The 21,764-nt window shown below is 42.6% G+C and overlaps 1 protein-coding gene across 1 annotated transcript in view; it reads right to left on the bottom strand.

Annotated features, from left to right (window-relative positions):
• Positions 1-20,452, bottom strand: part of LOC132834643 (AP-3 complex subunit beta-2) — a 224,712-nt gene extending 204,260 nt beyond the window's left edge. The window contains exon 1 of the mRNA XM_060853544.1: positions 20,346-20,452. Within this exon, the coding sequence (XP_060709527.1) occupies positions 20,346-20,452 (107 nt within the window). The remainder of the gene's footprint in view (positions 1-20,345) is intronic.
• Between the last annotated feature and the right edge of the window lie 1,312 nt (positions 20,453-21,764).

Below are 21,764 nucleotides of genomic sequence, written 5' to 3'. Positions count from 1 at the left end.
TTCAAATGAGTTCCATCTCTGTCTGGATTCTGCGATGAAATTGACGAGTGTCGTTTCCAGCCTGGCAATCATCTCTTCAAGGCCTGTTTTTACATCAGCTGCAGCCGGAGGAGGAGAGGAGGGTGGGGGAGGGGTCTTTGTTTTCTGAGAGCTGCGGGATCCTTTTGGTTTACTCATTATCCACTTAATATTAAACTGCATAAATATAATAGTAAGCAGCTAATTAAGGTTAGAAATTTTTTTTGGGTGGTTTGGTAAGTGTGGTGGGGGTGAGTAACTCACTTTACCCAGGTTTTGGGAAGAGCACTGTAAACTCAGACTTGCTGAGTCGCCGCCATCTTGGATCTCCCCCGCCTGCTGCAATTATGAAGAACATAGCAGACCAGGATGATGCAACACACTCTGTGCAATCCTGCAGTGCCCCAGAACAGTCCAAGCAATGGAACTGCATATTCAACAGCCCAATCATCTGCTCCACTACAGTGTGATCCAAGTATGGACAGCATTTATCTGTGTTCTGCACCATCTAAGGAGTTGTGCAATGGTGTCATTGGGCCTGGTGCAATGGGTAGCCCTTGTCCTCCAGTAATCAGGCTTGTCAGGCATCTGGATCCTTCAATGCACCAGATATGTGAGAGTCTTCCAGAATATATGAATCGCGGCAGCTGCCAGGGCATCAGACACATATCCTTAGGAACTGAGAACAGTGATCACAGATTACTTCAACATTTAAGGAATGGAACCCCTCCCAATGATGAATTCTGCAGTGTTATGATACGGCCTTCTCAGTGCCACCTATCTGCATTTGGGGCAAGACAGCTATGTTTCAGAATCCTACTGCCCATAATGAAGCATTGACCTTGTCATGGAGAAACAAAATGAGCTGGAGTGATCTTGCACAAGTCAATCATTAACTTGACACATTTGCAGGTACCCAACCAAGAGATCCTACACAGGTCATCCATCACACCCTAGAAGGAGCCAGTTGGACCGAAGTTTAAATCAGTTATCACCTTCACAGCCACCAAGCAAGTATGGCCTCCAATTCCTGCAGTACTGAAGTCCTGCTCCAGCATCTGACATAGTTCCATCTCACAGTGTCCCAATAATTATTCACCCTACACTGACACTGTGCCTTGTTCATTCCCTGGAAGTGGAGTCAGGGCCATAAAACTCCAGAGCTGAAACCTCTCCTGGAGATGGGTGCTCCTTGTATGCCACAGCAATCTGCTGTTGGCTCTGGGCTTGCCACTGTGTTCTTGTGCATTCACCTCCTTGTTTTTGGGATGGAAGTCACAGAGGCTGAGCACAAAATTCTTCCTTTAAACAACATATTTCAGGAACATCTAGAGCAAGAGAGGTTCTTAGGTTTCAGAATGGTGGGTGGTGGCATTCCTTGCAGATGATAGCTGCGCACACTCCATACAGTGAAACATGCTGGACCCCAGTAATGGAGTCCATGTCTCTATCCAGCTTCAGCCTCAGCATGTGCACCATTTTGATATGCTAGCTGAGTAACCAACACATAACATCTAAAGGGAGTGTGTGCTAAGCTCCTGACCCATTTCCATCCCAGATCCACATCAATCATTTAATTTTTCATTCCATTCAGTGCAGATCACTGTTAAGCTTACATGACAGATCATGAAATGATGGTCTCCACCTCCCAAATACACCAACCCGAACTCCCCAGCTCCTACGGACCCTTCTTGCGACCCCCCCTCAATGACTGATAAGGATTACCAGGACTATATTCATTCCAGACCTCTGATCAACTTTGGCAAGCAGCCCTTACTTGACCAGACACCTGGTCACTGTCTTTGCTGCTGGCTCTACAGGACTGACCATTGACCACATTCCAGATTGCACTTAGACAGATCCCCTGTCCTGCACTATGTGCAAACTGTGCCCATGACTGATGGCACTAGGACCCTCTTACAGACAGCAGCCCAATCCTTGAGTGGTCTGATGACTAGCCTCCACTTTCAGACTTGGTCATTTCATTAAATAAATATATTGCATAATTGCTGCATAAGCAGCTGGCATACGCTATTGGTAATATTCTGCGTTCCATATAGCAAGATGACCCCAACCTCCAGACAGACCCCTACTGACAAACATGACCTGTCACATTCTATGTACAAAAGAGCATGTTAATTCAGCAGTACTGATAGCATTTGGTACTGGCTGAGGTGCTAACACATGGTAAGACAAGGCATGGATGCTGCAGGCAGGGTGCTAAATGAGCAAACGCTAAGAGAGCAACCAATCAGCCCAGGGATGAGGTTAGTCCACTCTGTAAGCTTAGTTCTTGCCCCTAAATATGTCCTTGCAGCAGCCTTTCAGTGCTAGTTACTGGTGCATCCTGAAAACCAAATCTATGCTTGCCAACTGTCCTACAAGTGGATCAGAAAGGTACCATAATCGTCATGAGAGGTTGGCAAATTTCAGGTGTCAGTGTCCATAGACAAGACTGTGCGCAGCTGGTGGCCATGGATCATGCTGTCTGTTTTGATGTTATGAAGGTGTAGCGGGATTAAACCTTTAAGGGAGTTGTAAAGCTAGCAAAACTGCCTGACACAGTACAAAGTGTTCTGAACAAGGTAACAATATCACACATGGTCGACCTAAATAGGGTAACTGGGTTACCATTAGAAAAAAACAAATTCAAATTCAGCCAATCAGTTTAAATTATAACCCAACATACCAAACTCCAATCAAGTTTGAATTTAGTATTTTAACAATATTAAAACCAATGAAATGATCTGATGTTTTGGAATATAAAACTGGACATTTTTGAACAATTGAGAGAGAACTGCCAAAAGACCAACAAGTGTAGGCTGCTAGTTTAAGAGATCTAAGGAGTTTGCACAGCAAAACATCGAAACCAATCTAGAGAGAATCTACAGAGGAAACTCGGCAAAGCTGACTGTTTTTGAAATTTATTTTTGTAAATCTTAATCAGAATTTTTTTATCATACTAGTTTTGTAGAGTGAGAGGTAAAAGATAGGTTTAAGAGAAAGAAGTTGTGGGAGATCCAAGATGGCGGCGACTCAGCAAGTCTGAGTTTACAGAGCTCTTCCCAAAACCTGGGTAAAGTGAGTTACTCACCCCCACCACACTTACCAAACCACCCAAAAAAATTTTCTAACCTTAATTAGCTGCTTACTATTATATTTAAGCAGTTTAATATTAAGTGGATAATGAGTAAACCAAAGGGATCCCGCAGCTCTCAGAAAACAAAGACCCCTCCCCCACCCTCCTCTCCTCCTCCGGCTGCAGCTGATGTAAAAACAGGCCTTGAAGAGATGATTGCCAGGCTGGAAACGACACTCGTCAATTTCATCGCAGAATCCAGACAGAGATGGAACTCATTCGAAGAAAAGCTGCAGAAACAGAATCAAACCATGGAGGAGCTGCAGAGCCGAGTGGAGGGGGCGGAGCTAAAGGCCACGACCTCCGAGGCTGCAGCACAAACAGCTGCAGAACAGGTGCGAGCTCTGGAGCAGAGAGTCCGGGCCTTTGAAATCTACATGGATGACCTGGATAATAGAAATCGGAGAAAGAATATCCGTCTTCTGGGCCTCCCTGAACAAGAAGAGAAAGGACAGTTAGCAGTATTTCTGGAGCGATGGCTGCCCCAGCTTTTAAACCTGGGGGCTGAAACTGACCGGGTAAGGGTGGAGTGGGCCTACCGGGTCGCAGTATGCGGATCTGGCCCAAACCAGCGCCCACGCCCGGTCCTGTTCCGGCTGCAGAGTTATAGGGAGAGGCAGATACTCCTGGATGCCTCCAGAAAGCTTGGAAAGGATCCTAAAGCCATGATCCATGAAGGATCCAAGATTATGTTATTTCAGGACTTCTCCCCGGCTTTGGCACGAAGGAGGAAGGCGTTTGATGAGGTGAAGAAATGTCTAAGGAACTTAAATATTCAATACACCTTATGCTACCCAGCGACGTTATGCTTTACCCACGAAGGATCCGAGTATAATTTTAGATCACCAGAAGAGGCTAAGGAACTTTTAGACTCGTTTAAATAAATCGTAAGAGACAATTTATGTTGGCTTGCCTCTTCCACACTCCGTGGGGAGAAGTGGATACTTTACTTTACTTTTGCTTCTGGGAGCAGGGTTGTCTTCCCTTGCTATTTTATGTTATTATACTTAACTGTAATCTGTTGGAGTTGTAATTTTATAGTTATGTGTGTTTGTACGTGGCATTGATGCTATCAGATATATTCAGGTATGGGTGGGGAGGGGCGCTCACTGTTAACTCTAGCTCGGTATTATATCTAAATCCTATTAAGGAGCGCCCGGGTCAAGGGTGGGACACTGTTTGGGAGAGGATATGGTGGACCTTTAGAAAGGAAGTAAGGCCCCCTGAGAACAAGGGGGAGGATCTCCATTCAAACATGTTTTTTTTTGTTCTTATTGTTTGGAAATAGTTTCCTTTTTATTATACTGTTATGAGTGTATTAGAGAACATTTTCTCTTGTTTGAAGGATGTAAGTGACTCAACTATACACTCTGGATAATTGTGGATTAGATTAGTAGTTAACTGAGTTTCATTGTTTTTCTTTCTTCTTTAGTATCATTCCTTTGAATTTTGATGATTATATATTTAAGATCTATTTTTATATTAATGTTTGTGCTTGAAAGTTCTGTTTATTTTTGTAAATCTGTCAAAATATTAAATTTCTAATAAAAATATCTTTAAAAAAAAAGAGAAAGAAGTTGTAAATAGTTGTTATTTTTAATATTGTCTGTTGGACTTAAAGAATAATATTGTTAATTTTAACTTTAAATATTTAACTCTGGGATAAATCTTTGCCTCTCGAACTTTAACAGATTACAGCACGGGGTGAACCTTTTCTGTGTAGCTGGTTTAAATTAGCAGAGTGGTTTACCCTGGGTCATAATAGTTTAGTGGCTTTCACCCGTGATTTGAACAGATTTGAAATGATTTGGGGTACAAAAAAAGCCCACTTTAGGTTAGTGTCCTCGATCATTAAATAATACATAGGTGAGACAATTTGTTTAATTTCGGTGACTTGTGGTTGATTAAATTAAAAGTGAGAGAAATGGCTCTTAAAATTGCCAAACAGGTTCTGGGATTTGAAGATAATTCTCAAATTTGACAAAAAAGTTTAGAAGAAAAGAAAAAGGCCATATTTTTAGAATTAGTAAAGAAATTAGTTTTGGGTTTAACCAAGGACAAAAGTAAAGCTGAAATTGTAAGGGAATGACTCAAACAGGTGTGTCAGAGAAACAGACAAGTGCAGTAGAGGGAGAAAAACTTAAATTACAATTGAGGAAAAAGGAGTTAGAAGATAAAGAGAGAGAGAGAGAGAGACAGAGAAGAAAGAGAGAGGGAGAGAGAAAGGGAAAGACAGAGAGTAGAGATAGAGAAGAAAAAGAGAGGAAAAAGGTTCTTAGTTGAGCAAAGAGAGAGAAGAAAAAGGAGAGAGAAAGAAGAAAGGGAGAGACAAAAAGAGATAATTTGAACTTGAAGTTGCGACTTAGTCAGCAAAATTAAGTTAACAGGATGGAGATTTAAAAGAGAAGTTAGTGATATATACAAATATGTCAAAACTCTACCATATTTTGATGAAAAAGATGTTGAAGCCTTTTATATTTCATTTGAAAAATCAGCTAGGCAGACAACGTGATCTGAGGATTTGTGGGTAATGCTAGTTCAGTCTAAACTGGTAGGCAGAGCTAGTGAGGTATTTGCGGCGCTGTCAGATGAGGGGGTCAAGTGTTTATGAAGAGGTCAAACAGACTATTTTAAGCGCTTTTGAATTTGTACCAGAAGCATATAGACAGTGATTCAGAAACATAAGGAAGGAACAAGGTCAGACAACATTGAGGTCGCAAGAATCAAACGTAGTCATTTTGCTAGATGGGTACATGCTTTAAAGATAGATAGGACCTATGAAGCTCAAAGAGAGAATATTCTGCTAGAGGAATTTAAAACTCACTTCCAGCAATAGTAAGAATTCACTTGGAGGAATAGAAAGTTCAGGAAGTGAGAAGGGCGCAGAATTAGCAGATGAACACATGTCGGTGCATAAGACAAGTTTCCGGCCAGAATCTCATCCTATGAGGGAGAAGGGAAGATCCTATGCTACGAAACAAAGAGTAGAGAACACTGCTAAGAGTTTACCACAGGTTAAAGAAGAAGCCCAAGAGGGTGGAAAGGAGATGAAAGGCCTCAGGTGTTTCCACTGTGGTAAAGTGGGATACGTAAAGTCACAGTGCTGGCAGTTAAAGATGCTGTGGAAAAAGACGTGGTAAAAGAAGCTAAACCAGTGGCATTAGTGAAAGTAGTAAAGGAAATCCCAAGGACAGCCAAAGAGTTGCAGGTGAGTGCACAGCCTAGGCAGGGGCTGAGTATGGAGTTAGTACCTGATCTCTATAAAGAATTCGCCTTGGTGGGCAAAGCTTACTTAGAACAGGAGGAGAAGGGCAAGAAGTTATAATTTTGAGAGATACAGGATCTAACCAGTCACTGATAGTAAGAGATGAACCTATTTGCACTCTTTCTGATCTGTTACCTAAGAGTGGGGTAATTTGTGGGAGATATGGACAAAAATGTAGCTTTCCCTTATGTAAGATGAGGTTGGAGTGCCAAGTCAAGACTGGGGAAGTTACAATGGGAATGATTGACAATGTCAGTTCCAGGAATCCAGTTTGTTCTTGGGAATGATTTGGCTGGATCCAAGGTGGAAGTGACACACCTTGCTGTGGAGAAACCCAAAGATGACCAAGAAACAGAAGAGTTAAAACAGAAATATTCTGGTATTTTCCCAGAGTGTGTAGGAACCAGATCCCACTATCATAAGTCACAGCACGAAGCAAAAGCTAAAGAGAAAGATGAAGGAGTTGAAGTTCAGTTAGTGGATACCCTGTTTGATATAATGGTGCAGTAAAAACCTGAACAGGTCAGGCAAAAGTGTTTACCCCTGAAAGGCTAAGAGACTTGCAACAGAAGGACAAGATTATAAAAGATATATATGTGGATGCGTACTCTGAAAAGGAGGCAGATGATATTCCTGAAGGTTATTGTCTGAAAGATAGAGTTCTAAGATAGAAATGGAAACTACGGCAGGTCAGCCCAGAGGAGAAATGGACCGAAATGCACCAGATTGTGTTGCTGGTAGCCTACAGTCAGGAAGTGTTACTGGTAGCACATGAACTACCTGTAGGAGGTCACCTAGGGGTATGAAAGACTCAGGTTAAGATACAAAAGTATTTTTATGGGCCTGGAATGCACAAGGATTTGGTTAACTTTTGCCGTTCATGTCATGCTTGCCAAATGGTAGGTAAACCACAGGCAGTAATAAAACCAGCACCTTTGTTGCCACTCCCACATTTGAAGAACCTTTCATTCGGGTTATAATTGATTGTGTAGGTCCTTTCCTGAGAATTAAAAGTGGGAATCAGTACTTGTTAAGCATAATGGATATGTTTACCGGATTTCTGGAGGCAATTCCATTACGGAATATCAAATTACAAAGGGTGGTAGAGGAGTTAGTAGCTTTCTTCACGCAGTAAGGGCTACCCAGAGAGATTCAGTTGGACCAAGGGTCAAACTTTACTGCTAAGCTGTTTAAGGATCTTATAGATAGCTTAGGTATATAGCACTTCAAATCTGGTGCGTATCATCCTGAATCCCAGAGAGCTTTAGAAAGGTGGCATCAGACATCGAAGTCCGTGTTCAGAGCACACAGTCAGGATTACCCAAATGATTGGGATAAAGGTATTCCATTTGTATTATTTGCCATTAGAGATGCCCCAAACAAATCTACTCAGTTCACTCTCTTCGAGTTAATATTCGAGCTTGAAGTGAGAGGCCCTTGGAAATTAATTAAAGGGAAATTGACAGGGCCAAAGTCAGAGATATCACACTTCGATTATGTGTCAGAGTTGAGGGAGAGATTAAGTTGAGTAGGCAAGTTAGCTAAACAGCATCTAAAGAGGACACAGAATAGAATGAAGCAGGTGGCAGGTAAAAGCTCTGAGACACGGACGTTTTCCTGAGGGAGTGACAGGTCAGTACTAGAGAAACTGGTGTTAGTTACTGCCCCGCAGAGTGAAGAATCAAATACAGATGGTGTGGATTTTGATTTGCCTCAAATCAGGTTAAGAAATGAAGAAGTCCTTGAGGAGTGGGATAAGTTATTAAGTCAAGAGCATAGAATGAAGTTTGTTACTACAGCATGAGGACATATGTAAGAATCAGATGTGGAGGACTAATGCTATTGTACATGAAATAGACGTAGGGAATACTGCTCCAATAAAACAATATCCCTTTCAAAGCCAAATAGGTCCAGAAGGAGGTGGAGGCCATGCTCGATAAGGATATCATCGAACCAAACCAGAGCAAGTGGAGTCGTTGATTGTCTTACTTCCCAAACTGGACGGGACTTAACAATTTTGCGTGGATTACCAGAAAGTCAATGCCTTTACAAAATCAGACTCGTATCGAATTCTGAGATTGGAGCACTGTATCGAGAAAGTTGGACGAGCCAGTTACACCATCAAGAGACGGCAAACGACACTTCTGCATTTATAACCCCAAATGGGTTATATCAATTTAAAGTGATGCCCTTTGGAATAAAGAACACACCTGCCACATTCCAAAGACTCATGAACAGAATTGTGGCTGTGATAACAAACTGTACAGTCTATTTGGATGATGTAGTGATCTTTAGAAGTCCTGGAAAGATCACATGGTACAGTTGGCAAAGCTCTTTGAAAGACTATGAGAAGCAAAACTGGTGATAAATAAAGCGGAATTGACAGAAGCAGATCTGACATACTTGGGACATAACATGGTTGACTCCATGGAACACAAAGACAAAGGCCATCGAGGAATTTCCATGACCAACCTCGAAGAAAGAGATGCTTTGACTCTTAGGACTCAGCGGATTCTATCGGATATTTGTTCAAACTTCAGCAGAGTAGTGGCACCATTAACCGAATTGCTGAAGAAGAACACAAAGTTTCGGTGGACAGAACAATGCCAGGAGTCATTCAACCATTTGAAAGCAATATTAACCACCACACCAGTTTTAGCTGCACCAAGAGTTTTCAAAACCGTTCAAAGTTGCCATCAATTCTAGTGACATAGGAGTTGGAGCTGTACTGCTACAGGAAGATGATGATGGCATTGAACTGCCAGTTGGTTACTTTTCGAAGAAACTCGAAATCTACCAGAGGAAATACTCCACGATCGAAAAAGAACTATTAAGTTTGGTACTAGCCTTACAACCTTGTAATGTGTACGTCATGAACAACATGTTGAAGACAGTTGTGTACACAGATCACAATCCTCTAACATTCTTAGAACACTTTAAAGACAAGAATATGTAACTATTTCATTGGAGTCTTATGTTACAGACTTTCAACTTACATATCGTACATGTTGTGGGACATAAGAATATAATCGCAGATGTATTATCGCAGATTAAACTGATAAAGTATAAATAAGATACTTTTATTCAGTGTTTTATATATAGATGGAAGGAGGTCAATATGAACTTAGAGTAAAGTCATATGTATCATAAACATGTGGTTAAGGAAAAAAGAAATAAACCATCTTTTCATTATGATAGTTCATTTTTTTCTTACAAGGGGAAGTGTTATGAAGGTGTGGAGAGACTGTACCTTTAAGAGAGTTGTAAAGCTAGCAAAACTGCCTGACACAGTACAAAGTGTTCTGAACAAGGTAATAATGTCACACATGGTTGTCACAAATAGAATAGATGGATTGCCATGAGACAAAAACAAATTCAAATTCGACCAAACAGTTTAAATTATGCCCCAACATAACAAACTCCAATCAAGTTTGAATTTAGTATTTTGATAATATTAAAACCAATGAAATAATCTGATGTTTTGGGGTATACAACTGGACATTTTTGAACAGTTGAGAGAGAACTGCCAAATGACTAACTGATGTAGGCTGTTAGTTTAAGAGCACTCTGAAAGATACATGTCTGGGGAAGGAGTTTGCACAGCAAAACATTGAAACCAACCTGGAGAGAATCTACAGAGAAATCTCGGCAAAGCTGACTGGTTTTGAAACATGACATTTTGTTTTTATCAGACTAGTACTGTAGAGTGGGAGGTAAAAGATAGGTTTAAGACAAAGGAGTTGTAAATAGTTGTTAGTTTTAATACTCTTTGTTGGACTTAAAGAATAAAGTTGTCAATTTTTACTTTACATATTTACCTCTGGGATAGCCCTTTGCCTCTTGAATTTTAACAGATTAAAAATCTGAGTCTTTTCTGTGTTGCTGGCTTAAATTAGCAGAGGGGTTTACCCTGTTTTGTAACATTGAGTAACATGGAAACTTCTTGTTGCCAGCAGCACAAGCCGAAATCACCAGCTACCCATTCTGACATGCACATCAACATTTGTCAAAGTATAGCTTGTTTGGGAAGATAGAAAGCAGGTTATGGCTATTAACAAAAATGATATCAAGGGTTGAAAATTTAAGCTATGGGGAAAGATTGGATAGGTAAAGATTGAACAGGACGATGAGGGGTTATTTAATCTCTGTGTACAAAATTATGAGGGGCTTCGATAGTTAACCGATAAGGAAATCTTTTTACCTTAGCAAAGAGGTCAGATATTGGAGTTGCAGATTTTGGATATTAATAGAAGGATTAGAGGGAATGTGAGGAAAACATTTTTCACCCAGAAAGTGGTGGATGCCTGGAAATTGCCCAATTTGATATTTGAAGAAACCTTTGACACACTTAAAAAGAATTTGGATTTCTATCTGAAGCATTGTATCCTGCAAGGCTACTGATCAGGTATTTAAAAGTGGGATTAGAATGGGCAATTAGTTTGTTCAACTGATGCAGACACAATGGGCTGAATGGCCTTTTTCTGTGCTGCAATTTTTCTATAGTACTATAAAAATGTTTTTGATAATTTTAGACTGCTGAGTCTGATTGGCAGATGGGGTTTAATATAAAAAAAACTCTTGTGTCCATTTTGATAGGAAGAATTGAAATGAAAATGGAGCAAAACTTCAACAGTTATCTGTAAGAATAATAGGGTGATGATGGTGGGGGATTTGAACTTGGACTGGGACTGCCACAGTATTAAGGGTTTAGATGGAAAGTAATTTAAGTGTACAAGAAAGTTTTCTGATTCGGTATGTGGATGTACCTACTAGAGAAGGTGCAAAACTTGACCTACTCTTGGGAAATAAGGCAGGGCAAGTGACTGAGGTGTCAGTGGGGGAGCACTTTGGAACCAGTGACCATAACTGTATTAGTTTTAAAATAGTGATGGAAAAGTACACACAGGATCTAAAAGTTAAACTTCTGAATTGGAGGAAGGCCAATTTTGATGGTATTCAGCAAGAACTTTCAAAAGTTAATTGGGTGTGGATGTTTGCAGGTAAAGGGGATGTTTAAAAAATGGGAAGACTTCATAACTGAGATAACAAGAGTCTAGAGTCAGTGTGTTCCTGTTAGGGTGAAAGGCAAGGCTGGTAGTGTGGGGAATGTTGAATGAAGAGAGACATTAAGGTTTTGGTCAAAGAAAAAGAAGGAAGGATATGTCAGGTATAGGTAGCAGTGATCGAATGAATCCTTAGAAGAGTATAAAGGCAGTGGGAGTATACTTAAGAAGGAAATTAGAAGGTCAAAAAGGGGACATAAGATAGCTTTGGCAATAGGGTTAAGGAGAAACCAAAGTGATTTTATAAATACATTAAGGGCAAAATGGTAACAAAGGAGAGAATAAGACCCTTCAAAGATTAGCAAGCAGCCTATTGTGGAACCGCAGGACATGGGGGAAGATATTAAACAAGCATTTTGCAGCAGTATTTACTGTGGAGAAGGACATGGAAGATACAGAATGTGGGGAAATAGATGGTGACGTCTTGAAAAAGTCTCCATTACAGAGGAGGAAGAGCTGGATTCTTAAACTGCATAAAGGTGAATAAATCCCCAGGACCTGATCAGGTATATCCTAGAAGCCTGTGGGAAGCTAGGGAAGTGATTGCTGAAGAAGGGCTTATGCCCGAAACGTCGATTCTCCTGCTCTTTGGATGCTGCCTGACCTGCTGCGCTTTTCCAGCAGTACATTTTCAGTTCTGATCTCCAGCATCTGCAGTCCTCACTTTCTCCTCAAGTGATTGCTAGCCCCTTGATTAGACATTTGGATCATCAATAGTCACTGGTGAGGTGCCGGAAGACTGGAGATTGGCCAACGTGGTGCCACTATTTGAGAAAGGTGGTTACGAAAAGACAGGGAACAATAGACCAGTGAGCCTGATATCAGTGGTGGGCAAGTTGTTGGAGGGAATGCTGAGGGACAGGATTTACATGTATTTGGATAGGCAAGAACTGATTAAGGATAGTCAACATGGCTTTGTGCGTGGGAAATCATGTCTCACTAACTTCATTGAGTTCTTTGAAGAAGTAACAAAGAGGATTGAATGATGCCAGAGCGGTGGATGAGATCTATACAGTCTTCAGTAAGGCATTCAACAAGGTTCCTATGGTAGACTGGTTAGCAAGGTTAGAGTTGAAGAGTGTGGTGCTGGAAAAGCGTGGCCGGCCAGGCAGCATCCGAGGAGCAAGAAAGTGGATGTTTCGTGCATAAGCTCTTCATCAAGAATGAGGGGGTGGCCCAAGGGGGTTGACAGATAAATGGGAGGGGGGTGTTGGAGTTGGAGGGGAAGATAACTGGGATTGCAAAAGGTAGACGAAGGTGCAGGTGATGGTGATAGGTTAGAGAGGAGGGTGAAGCAGATAGGTGGGAAGGAAAATGGACAGACAGGACATTTGAAAAGGACAGTGCCGAGTTGGAAGGGTGGATCTGGCATAAGGTAGGGTGAGGGGGAAATGAGGAAACTGGTGAAATCCACATTGATTCCATGTGGTTGGAGAGTCCCAAGGCAGAAGATGAGGAGTTCTTCTTCCAGGTGACAGGTGGCTAGAGTTTGGCAGTGGAGGAGGCCCAGGACTTGCATGTCCTTGGCAGAGTCGGAGGAGGAGTTAATGTGTGGTGGGGTTGCCTTGGCAGAACACTTTAACTCCCCCTCCCACTCTGCCAAGGACATGCAAGTCCTGGGCACACCCCCTCCACTGTCAAACTCTAGCCACCTGACGCCTGAAGGAAGAACACCTCGTCTTTCCCCTTGGACTCTCCGACCACACAGGATCAATGTGGATTTCACCAGTTTCCTCATTTCCCCTCACCCCAACTTATCCTACTGGTCCATTTTCCTCCCCACTTATCCACTCCACCCTCCCCTCCAATCTATCACCTTCATCTACCTAGTGCATTCCCAGTTACACCCCCATAACCCTCCCATATATCTCTCAGCCCCCTTGGGCCACCCTCTCATTCCTGATGGATAGCTTATGCTCGAAACTTCGACTCTCCTGCTCCTTGGATATTGTCTGACCAGCTGTGCTTTTCCAGCACCACTCTCTTAGACTCTGATCTCCAGCATCTGCAGTCCTCACTTTCTCCTTGTTAGCAAGGTTAGATCATATGAAATACAGGGAGAACTATCCATTTAGATACAGAACTGGCTCAAAGATAGAAGACAGAGGGTGGTGGTAGATGGTTGCTTTTCAGACTGGAGGCCTGTGACCAGTGGTATGCCACAAGGATCGGTGCTGGGTCCACTAATTTTCATCATTTATATAAAGGATTTGCATGTAAACATAGGAGGTATAGTTAGTAAGTTTACTGATGATACCAAAATTGGAGGTGTAGTGGAGAGCACAGAAGGTTACCTCAGATTACAACGGGCCAATGGGTCGAGGAGTGGCAGATGGAATTTAACTTAGAGAAATGTAAGGTGCTGCATTATGGAAAGGCAAATCATGGCAGTACTTATACCCTTAATGGTAAGGTCGTGGAGAATGTTGCTAAACAAAGAGACCTTGGAGTGCAGGTTCATAGCTCCTTGAAAGTGGAGTCGCAGGTAGATAGGATAATGAAGAAAGTGTTTAGTATGCTTTCCTTTATTAGTCAGAGCATTGAGTATAGGAGTTGGGAGGTCATGTTATGGCTGTACAGGACATTGGTTAGGCCTCTTTTGGAATATTGTGTGCAATTCTGTTGTCCCTTCGATAGGAAGGATGTTGTGAAACTTAACTTGCAAGGATGTTGTCAAGGTTGGAGGGTTTGAGCTATATGGAGAGGCTGAATAGGCTGGGGCTGTTTCTCTGCAGCTTTGGAGGCTGAAGGATGACCTTATAGAGATTTATAAAATAATGAGCGGCATGGATAGGGTAAATGGACAAGGTATTTTCCCTGGGTTGGGGGAGTCCAGAACTAGAGGGCATACATTCAGGGTGAGAGGGGAAAGATTTAAAAGGGACCTTTGAGTCATCTTTTTCATGCAAAGTGTGGTGTGTGTACGGAATGAGCTGCCAGAGGAAGTAGTGGAGGCTGGTACAATTACAACATTTAAAAAGCATCTGGATGATTACATAACTATAAAGGGTTTAGAGGGAAATGGGCCAAGTGCTGGCAAATGGGACTAGATTAATTTAGGATATCTGGTCAGCATGGACAAGTTGGACCAAAGGGTCTGTTTTCATGCTGTACACCTCTATGACTCTCTAACTCTAAAAACAGTGCAGCAAAGAGCATCCTGGTGTTCTTGTGCATGAAACCCAAAATGTATCACATAGATTCAACAACAAATAAAGAAGGCAAATGGAATTTTGGCCATTATTGTTCAACAGTTAGAATTTTAAAATACTGAAGTCTTGTTACAGGTGTACAGGTACTGTATTGGTGAAGCAGCATCTGGACTTCTACATACAGAGGGTCATTCTGCTATAACATGCATGTCGTTAAAGCGAATTCACTATAACATGATTCTAAAGTGCGAACGTTTAAAGCATGCATTGGTTATAACGCAATCCTGGCCCCATTAGTTTAAATAGTGCTGCTATTATGCAATTTTCTTATAACACGAGATTGCATGAGAACAGAACTACCGTGTTATAGCAGAACTGGCTGTACTGTTTTGATACCTGTTCTTAAGGAAGGATCTACTACAATTGAAGACTGTTCAAAGGAGATTCATTAGGCTGATGCTTGGGATGGACAATTTGATTTACCAAGAATGGCTTAACAAGTAATGCCTTTATTCATTAGAGTTTAGAGCATAAGACTGAGGAACAGAAGTAGGCCATTCGGCCCATCAAGTCTGTTCTACCATTCAATTACATAATGGCTGACCTAATAATCCTCAACATTTTCCTGCTGTTTTGACCATAACCATTGATTTTCTTACAGGTTAAAAATATGTCTGCCTTAGCCTTGAATATATTTAATGACCCAGCCTCATCAGCAGTCTCTGGTAAAGAAGTCTTCAGCTTCATTATCCTCCAAGAGAAGAAATTCCTCCTCATTTCTGTCTTAAATGTGCAACCTCTTATTCTGAGATTCTGCCTTCCAGTCCTATACTTTCCCACAAAGGGAAACAACCTTTGCACATCTACCCTGTCAAGTCCACAAGAAATCTCATACATTTCAATAAGGTTCACTCTAAGTCTCCCAATTTCATGTCAAACCTAAGCAACCTCTCCTCAATCCCTCCATACCTGGTATCAGTCTAATAAAGGAGAAAGTGAGGACTGCAGATGTTGGAGATCAGAGCGGAAAATGTGGTGCTGGAAAAGCGCAGCAAGTCAGGCAGCATCCAAGGAACAGGAGAATCGACGTTTCGGGCATAAGCCCTTCTTCAGGAATGAGGAAAATGTGTCCAGGAGGCTATGATAAAAGGTAGGGAGGAAGGACTTGAGGGATGGGCGTTGGAGATGCGATAGGTGGAAGGAGGTAAAGGTGAGGGTGATAGAATGGAGTGGGGTGGGGGCGGAGAGGTCAGGAAGAAGGTTGCAGGTTAGGAAGATGGTGCTGAGTTCGAGGGATTTGACTGAGACAAGGTGGGGGGAGGGGAAATGAGGAAACTGGAGAAATCTGAGTTAACTCCCCCTCCCACTCCACCAAGGACATGCAGGTCCTTGGACTCCTTCATCGCCAGACCATAGCAACACGACAGTTGGAGGAAGAGCGCCTTATCTTCCGCCTAGGAACCCTCCAACCACAAGGGATGAACTCAGATTTCTCCAGTTTCCTCATTTCCCCTCCCCCCACTTTGTCTCAGTCAAATCCCTCGAACTCAGCACCACCTTCCTAACCTGCAATCTTCTTCTTGACCTCTCCACCCCCCACCCCGCTCCGTCCTATCACCCTCACATTGATCTCCTTTCCCCTATCGCATCTCCAACATCCCTCCCCAAAGTCCCTCCTCCCTACCTTTTATCTTAGCCTGCTGAACACACTTTCCTCATTCCTGAAGAAGGGTTTATGCCCAAAATGTCGATTCTCCTGTTCCTTGGATGCTGCCTGACCTGCTGCGCTTTTCCAGCAACACATTTTCAGCATCAGTCTAATAAACCCTCTCTGGCCTACCTCCAGTATAGCTTTCCTTAGATAATGGGTTCAAATCATTTGGAATTTTTCAAACTGTGGTCTGACTAATGCCACATATAGTTTTAGCAAAACCTCCCTATTTTTATATTTAAATGATATTCAATTCATTTGTTAATGAAAGATAAAGAAGTACAGCACAGGAACAGGCCCTTCAGCCCACCGTGTTTGAGCCAACATGATGCTGTTCTAAACGAATGCCATTGTCATGAATATGGTCAAATTCCTCTATTCCCTGCCTATTCATGTGTCTATCTAAATGCCTTGTAAATTAACTTTTGATCTTCCTGCCACAGTGTAAAACCTCACAGTGAGGGAATATAGAATTATAAGGTAATTACAGAATAAGACCATAAGACATAGAAGCAGAAGAAGACCATTCAGCCCATTTCTGGCATTTAATGAGATCATGGCTGATTTGATAATCCTCAACTGCACTTTCCTACTTTTTCTCCAGAACCCTTGATTCCCTTACAGGTTACAATTTCATCTATCTCAGCCTTCAACATACCTGTAACAAGTCCACTGTCAGTTCGAGGTCTTAAGTTGAGAACTTAAGACTTCAAAATTATAAAATTCCTGATAAGGGCTTATACCTGAAAAGTCAACTCTCCTGCTGTTCAGAAGTCTGCCTGACCTACTGTACTTTTCCAGCGTCACACTTTTCAACAGCTATATAAATCTCAAGGTGAAAAACATTATTCAGGCAAACAAACCATTGAAAAATAAAATGAAACACTGTGTTTTAAAATTACCAGGGAGATTTCAGAAACATGAAACCTATCGAACTAGATTCCATGAGGAGTGGAAAACTCGTAGATTGCAACTTCAGTCTTTTCTTTCCCCACCCAGGGCTTCCTCAGAAATGTACTTCCAATAAAGAAAAAGTAGGATCTGGCAGGGATGTCGGAAATTAAATGGAAGTAGGGAACTAGTGAGCGTTATTGGAATAAAACTCTGACTAGAAAGGTATCTGCCTAGATTCTGTCTAACCAAATTTTAACCGTGGTGTTTCATTCAAAACCACTGCCTTGTTACAACACAGTGTCCTCACACTGTATACAGTTTATGATTCCCTATTCATCATCAGCAGTATGAAATTCAATACGTGAAGAGGAAAATGTTGTCCTTGGCTCTCCAAATAAAACCTTTATGCAAAAATTGTAATTTGTGGAGAACGGGGACTGACTGTACAGGTTTCGAGGTCCTCTACTGGGGATGCTATTATGTGGAAAACATCAAAGTTGAGTATGGTTTCAGTCCTTGCCACAACAAGAGCTTAGCCCTAAACAAAATCACAAATAGCATCCTCTATCCTGATCCTCGCTACAAAGTTAAACAAAGTCAGTGACACCTTTTCACTAGACTTGGAGCCAAGGCATTTCCATCACTGACTTCTCTTCCCATGCTTGTAGTTGCCAAATATCTGGACTTAGACACCTCTCATTCTTATCCATAAAATTACCTGTGGCACTATCTGCAGATTTAAGGGCAGTTTTCACATATACAACACAGAGATCCACCACCTGCCCATTATTTTGCTTGTGTTGTCACATGTGAGTTACAATGTTTGGCAGTTAAGCATTTGGAAAGCTCATGTTAATATCACTGTCTCTCACTTACACTGAGATTTCGCCACTGTTCGCTTCTCTCTCCTTGGCACTCAGGCTGTTCCATCTTTGACAGAGTTGTCCTACCTCCACAACCCATATGTCACCAACCCTGACTTAGCCTGTCAGCCACTGCAACAGTCACCCATGCCGCTGACACTTTTTTTCTCAACTACTCCAAGAAAACACTTCAAAGAAATTCTGAAGCTTTCCATGAAGCGCAGCAGCATTGACATTAATAACAGGTAGGAGCATGCTGCCAGTCATTCAAAATGGCAACAACCTGTACATTGAGCTGTATCACACCCTGGGCCAAACAGATTTAATTATGAGGTAGAGCAACAGCAAAGAAAGAGAAGGAAACATATCCTGCATTCTATATTCCAATACCTCATGGGACATTCCGCATCATGTGTCCAAAAGATCTGCATTCCGAGATTCAACCTGTTTAATGGCATGAAGACCACTGCCAAAACCCACTATCTTATGCAGATGTCATTTTTGAATCAAGGGATATTCAATTATGATATTTTATCCCTCAGAAAGTCTCATTTTCCTAACCTTGTTGCCCAATAACTCCAATGTAAAATTCTCACTATATGGTGGTGGTGTTGGTATATCCAGCTTGGAACTATATTTCCATCCCCTAACTGTTTCTGTCACTGTACCTACACCACAAAGACCTCAGTAGTTAAAGGAAGTTACCACTAATTCAGGATGTTTTGTAACAAACACTATCACTGCCAGCAACATCCAGGTGCTATGAACGAATAAAATTAAATTACTTGTGGAAGGTATTTCCTCTTAACAATGCAGTTGTTAAGAGGGAATACAGTTTAAGAAGAAAGGGTTTCTCTTTTTAGATGGTGATGAGAAAAAAGTCACCTTCTCTTTGGATTGTAAATCCGTGGAGTTATCTTGTCCAGAGGGCAATGGAGACTGGATCACTGAATTTATTCAAAGCTGAGTTAGATGGATTTTTGATAGACAGCAACTGACAGAATCAGTAGGATTTATGGGTTCTCCTTGAGAATATTTGGACAATATCAATGAGAACATGTTTTGTTCTGGGGTAATGATGTTTTGTTCTGGTAACTACTGCCCTCAGCACTTTTCAATCAATGAGTTAGGCATCTAACTGAATTCTTACTCCAATAGGAGAATACTGCTGGGATGAGGACAGGACTGGCCTCTGGAATTGGTGTGTCCACAGCTGAAAATACTCCCCATCGAGTTAGACCCAAGCTGTACCAGAAGCAAGGATTCTGTCGTTCCCTGAGTCTGTGGAAGCAGCAAAAGGCTTGGGAGCGGGTGTTATTAACCAAACACTGGACCATGATAAGAGTGCAGTACGGGGGTCTGTACAGAAGGGAATGTGAAAACTGAAAGAGCTTCCACAGCAGTAGGAACTTGTATTTAATCTCATGCCATCGAAACACTCAATAAACAAGAACCAGCTGCTATATAAAGCTTACAGGAACTGTCGTGTGTAGGAAATGGCACGTAGCCAGGAAGCAGAGAGCAGGAGAAGGCAGTTAATAACAAGGCACTGGATCCCCTCTCAAATCCACTAACCTTCATGTTACATGCTACCCGCAATTTCCGCAACACCTCCTTGAATCCTTGCAATTAAAACCATGATTTCCAAATTTCAGAACTAGGCTGAAAAGCGATTCTGAGCTGACAGCACACATATGCCTGTCACCAATACACCCAGAGGCTGTTTGATGAATTACCTTCTCCCTCCCCATTCAGCATTTCCTGCATCCTCCTTATCTCATATCTGGGTATCAAAGCTGTTCAGGTTGGAGCTGTGCCCTGCTGTATCCCAGGGACGGATTTGCAAAGGCTCAGACTCCTCAGAAGACGCAGAATCTCACAGCTTTGGGGGAGGGAAGGCTGTAAGCTCTCAGCCATTATTCCTTATTACCTTGACCTCACGCCTCCTTCTACAACAACAACAAAGACAACCCCCCCCCCCACCCCCACAATCTGCTTCGCATCTTCTGAAACCACCTCTGCAGCCTCGGGAGCCGGAATGACACCCACTCCTCTTTGCATTGCCGAGGAAAGTCTGCATTTTTACGGATGCACGAAGAATAATAAAACCTGCACCAGCCGGCGTTGCTCGTCAGCCACCTTCCCTTGCCGCATCACTTAAACCTATCGACTGCTAAATCATTTCACTCTCTCATATTTTTTCGGGCGGGGGGGGGACTCGTGGTTTACGGATCAGTTACCTTTTGTAGTCGCTGGAGAAGATTCCCCCGCTAGCAGGGTCGTGTCCATATTCGGGCTCCCCCAGGGACGAGCCTTTCTCGTCGTTGTAAGCGGGGCCACTCGACATGGTGCTGAACGGACAGCGAGCTCGCTCTCTGGCTCGCGAGGATCTGGCGCTCAACGGCCAACCAGTTGTGGGGGAGGGGAGGGGCGGGGCCACTCGCTATCTTTGGTGGTCGGGGGCCGGGAGAAAGCCGCTCGCTCTGACGTCAGACGGACGTGAGTCACCGGCCGGTCACGTGTTGAAGGGGACCGCATCCTGAGGAAATGGCCCCCTCACGCCCCAGCAAGTGGAGGCACTGAACGTCATCGGGAGGCAGAGACCGAGACCACCCCGACGTGTGAGAAATACGTAGATCGACAGCAGAAACACCATGGTATCCAAGGTGTTGGAGAATGGGACCACTATGTTAATGCCGGTCATCAACCACGAGTCATAGAGATGTACAGCATGGAAACAGACCCTTCTGTCCAACCTGTCCATTCCGACCAGTTATCCCAACCCAATCTAGTCCCACCTACCAGCACCAGGTCCATATCGCTCCAAACCTTTCCTATTCATATACCCATCCAAATGCCTTTTAAATGTTGCAATTGTACCAGCCTCCACCGGTTTCTTCCTGCGGCTGACGACTCTGACAGATTCTTGGGCTGCATCAGACTAACGGGTGAAAAATGGGGATGAAGCACGGGCAGAATTGTGGAGTTGAGGTGATAATCAGATCATCTGCCATTGTGGTGAAGTAGGCTTATGCGGCTGAATGGCCTGCTTCTGCGCTTCTTTGGCATCCAGCAAAACATTACTTTTCTGTTGACGACCTCTTATTCCTCCATTCACTCACTTTTCCTTCATCTCTCACTGATTCTGTGAGGCGGGGGGGTTAGAGATCATACTTAAGAGAGAATCTTCCCTACTGATATTTTACAACTCCAGATGGTCCTCCCAAATTTAGCAGTGGGATCTGTTGGTTATGGAGATGTACATATTATAATGTTATACAATGGATAGACTCAGAAAGGGAGGAGATGTAGAGTCAGGGGTGTGCTCGAAACGTCGAATTCTCTATTCCTGAGATGCTGCCTGGCCTGCTGTGCTTTGACCAGCAACACATTTTCAGCTGATAACAAAGGTAGTCTACAACATCATTGAGAAGTGATGATAGGTCACATGATAACTAGAAGATGGTTCTGTCCATACAGCCTCATGGTGGAGGCAAGGGTTTGTCCTGTACATGGTAAGTACTGACTATGTTTGAATAAAAGTTAATGTTTGTTGACAACCGAGACTCCTGCAATCATTATCAGTCCCACTCCTGGATACAACCAAAAAAAATTTTCATGACCGATGTTCATGTATGTGGGTCCTGAATAATAATGTG

Source organism: Hemiscyllium ocellatum, chromosome 42, assembly GCF_020745735.1.
Source record: "Hemiscyllium ocellatum isolate sHemOce1 chromosome 42, sHemOce1.pat.X.cur, whole genome shotgun sequence".
Taxonomy (NCBI): Eukaryota; Metazoa; Chordata; class Chondrichthyes; order Orectolobiformes; family Hemiscylliidae; genus Hemiscyllium; species Hemiscyllium ocellatum.
The sequence above is the reverse complement of the archived record's forward strand: the minus strand, read 5'-3'. Positions and strand labels throughout refer to the sequence as shown.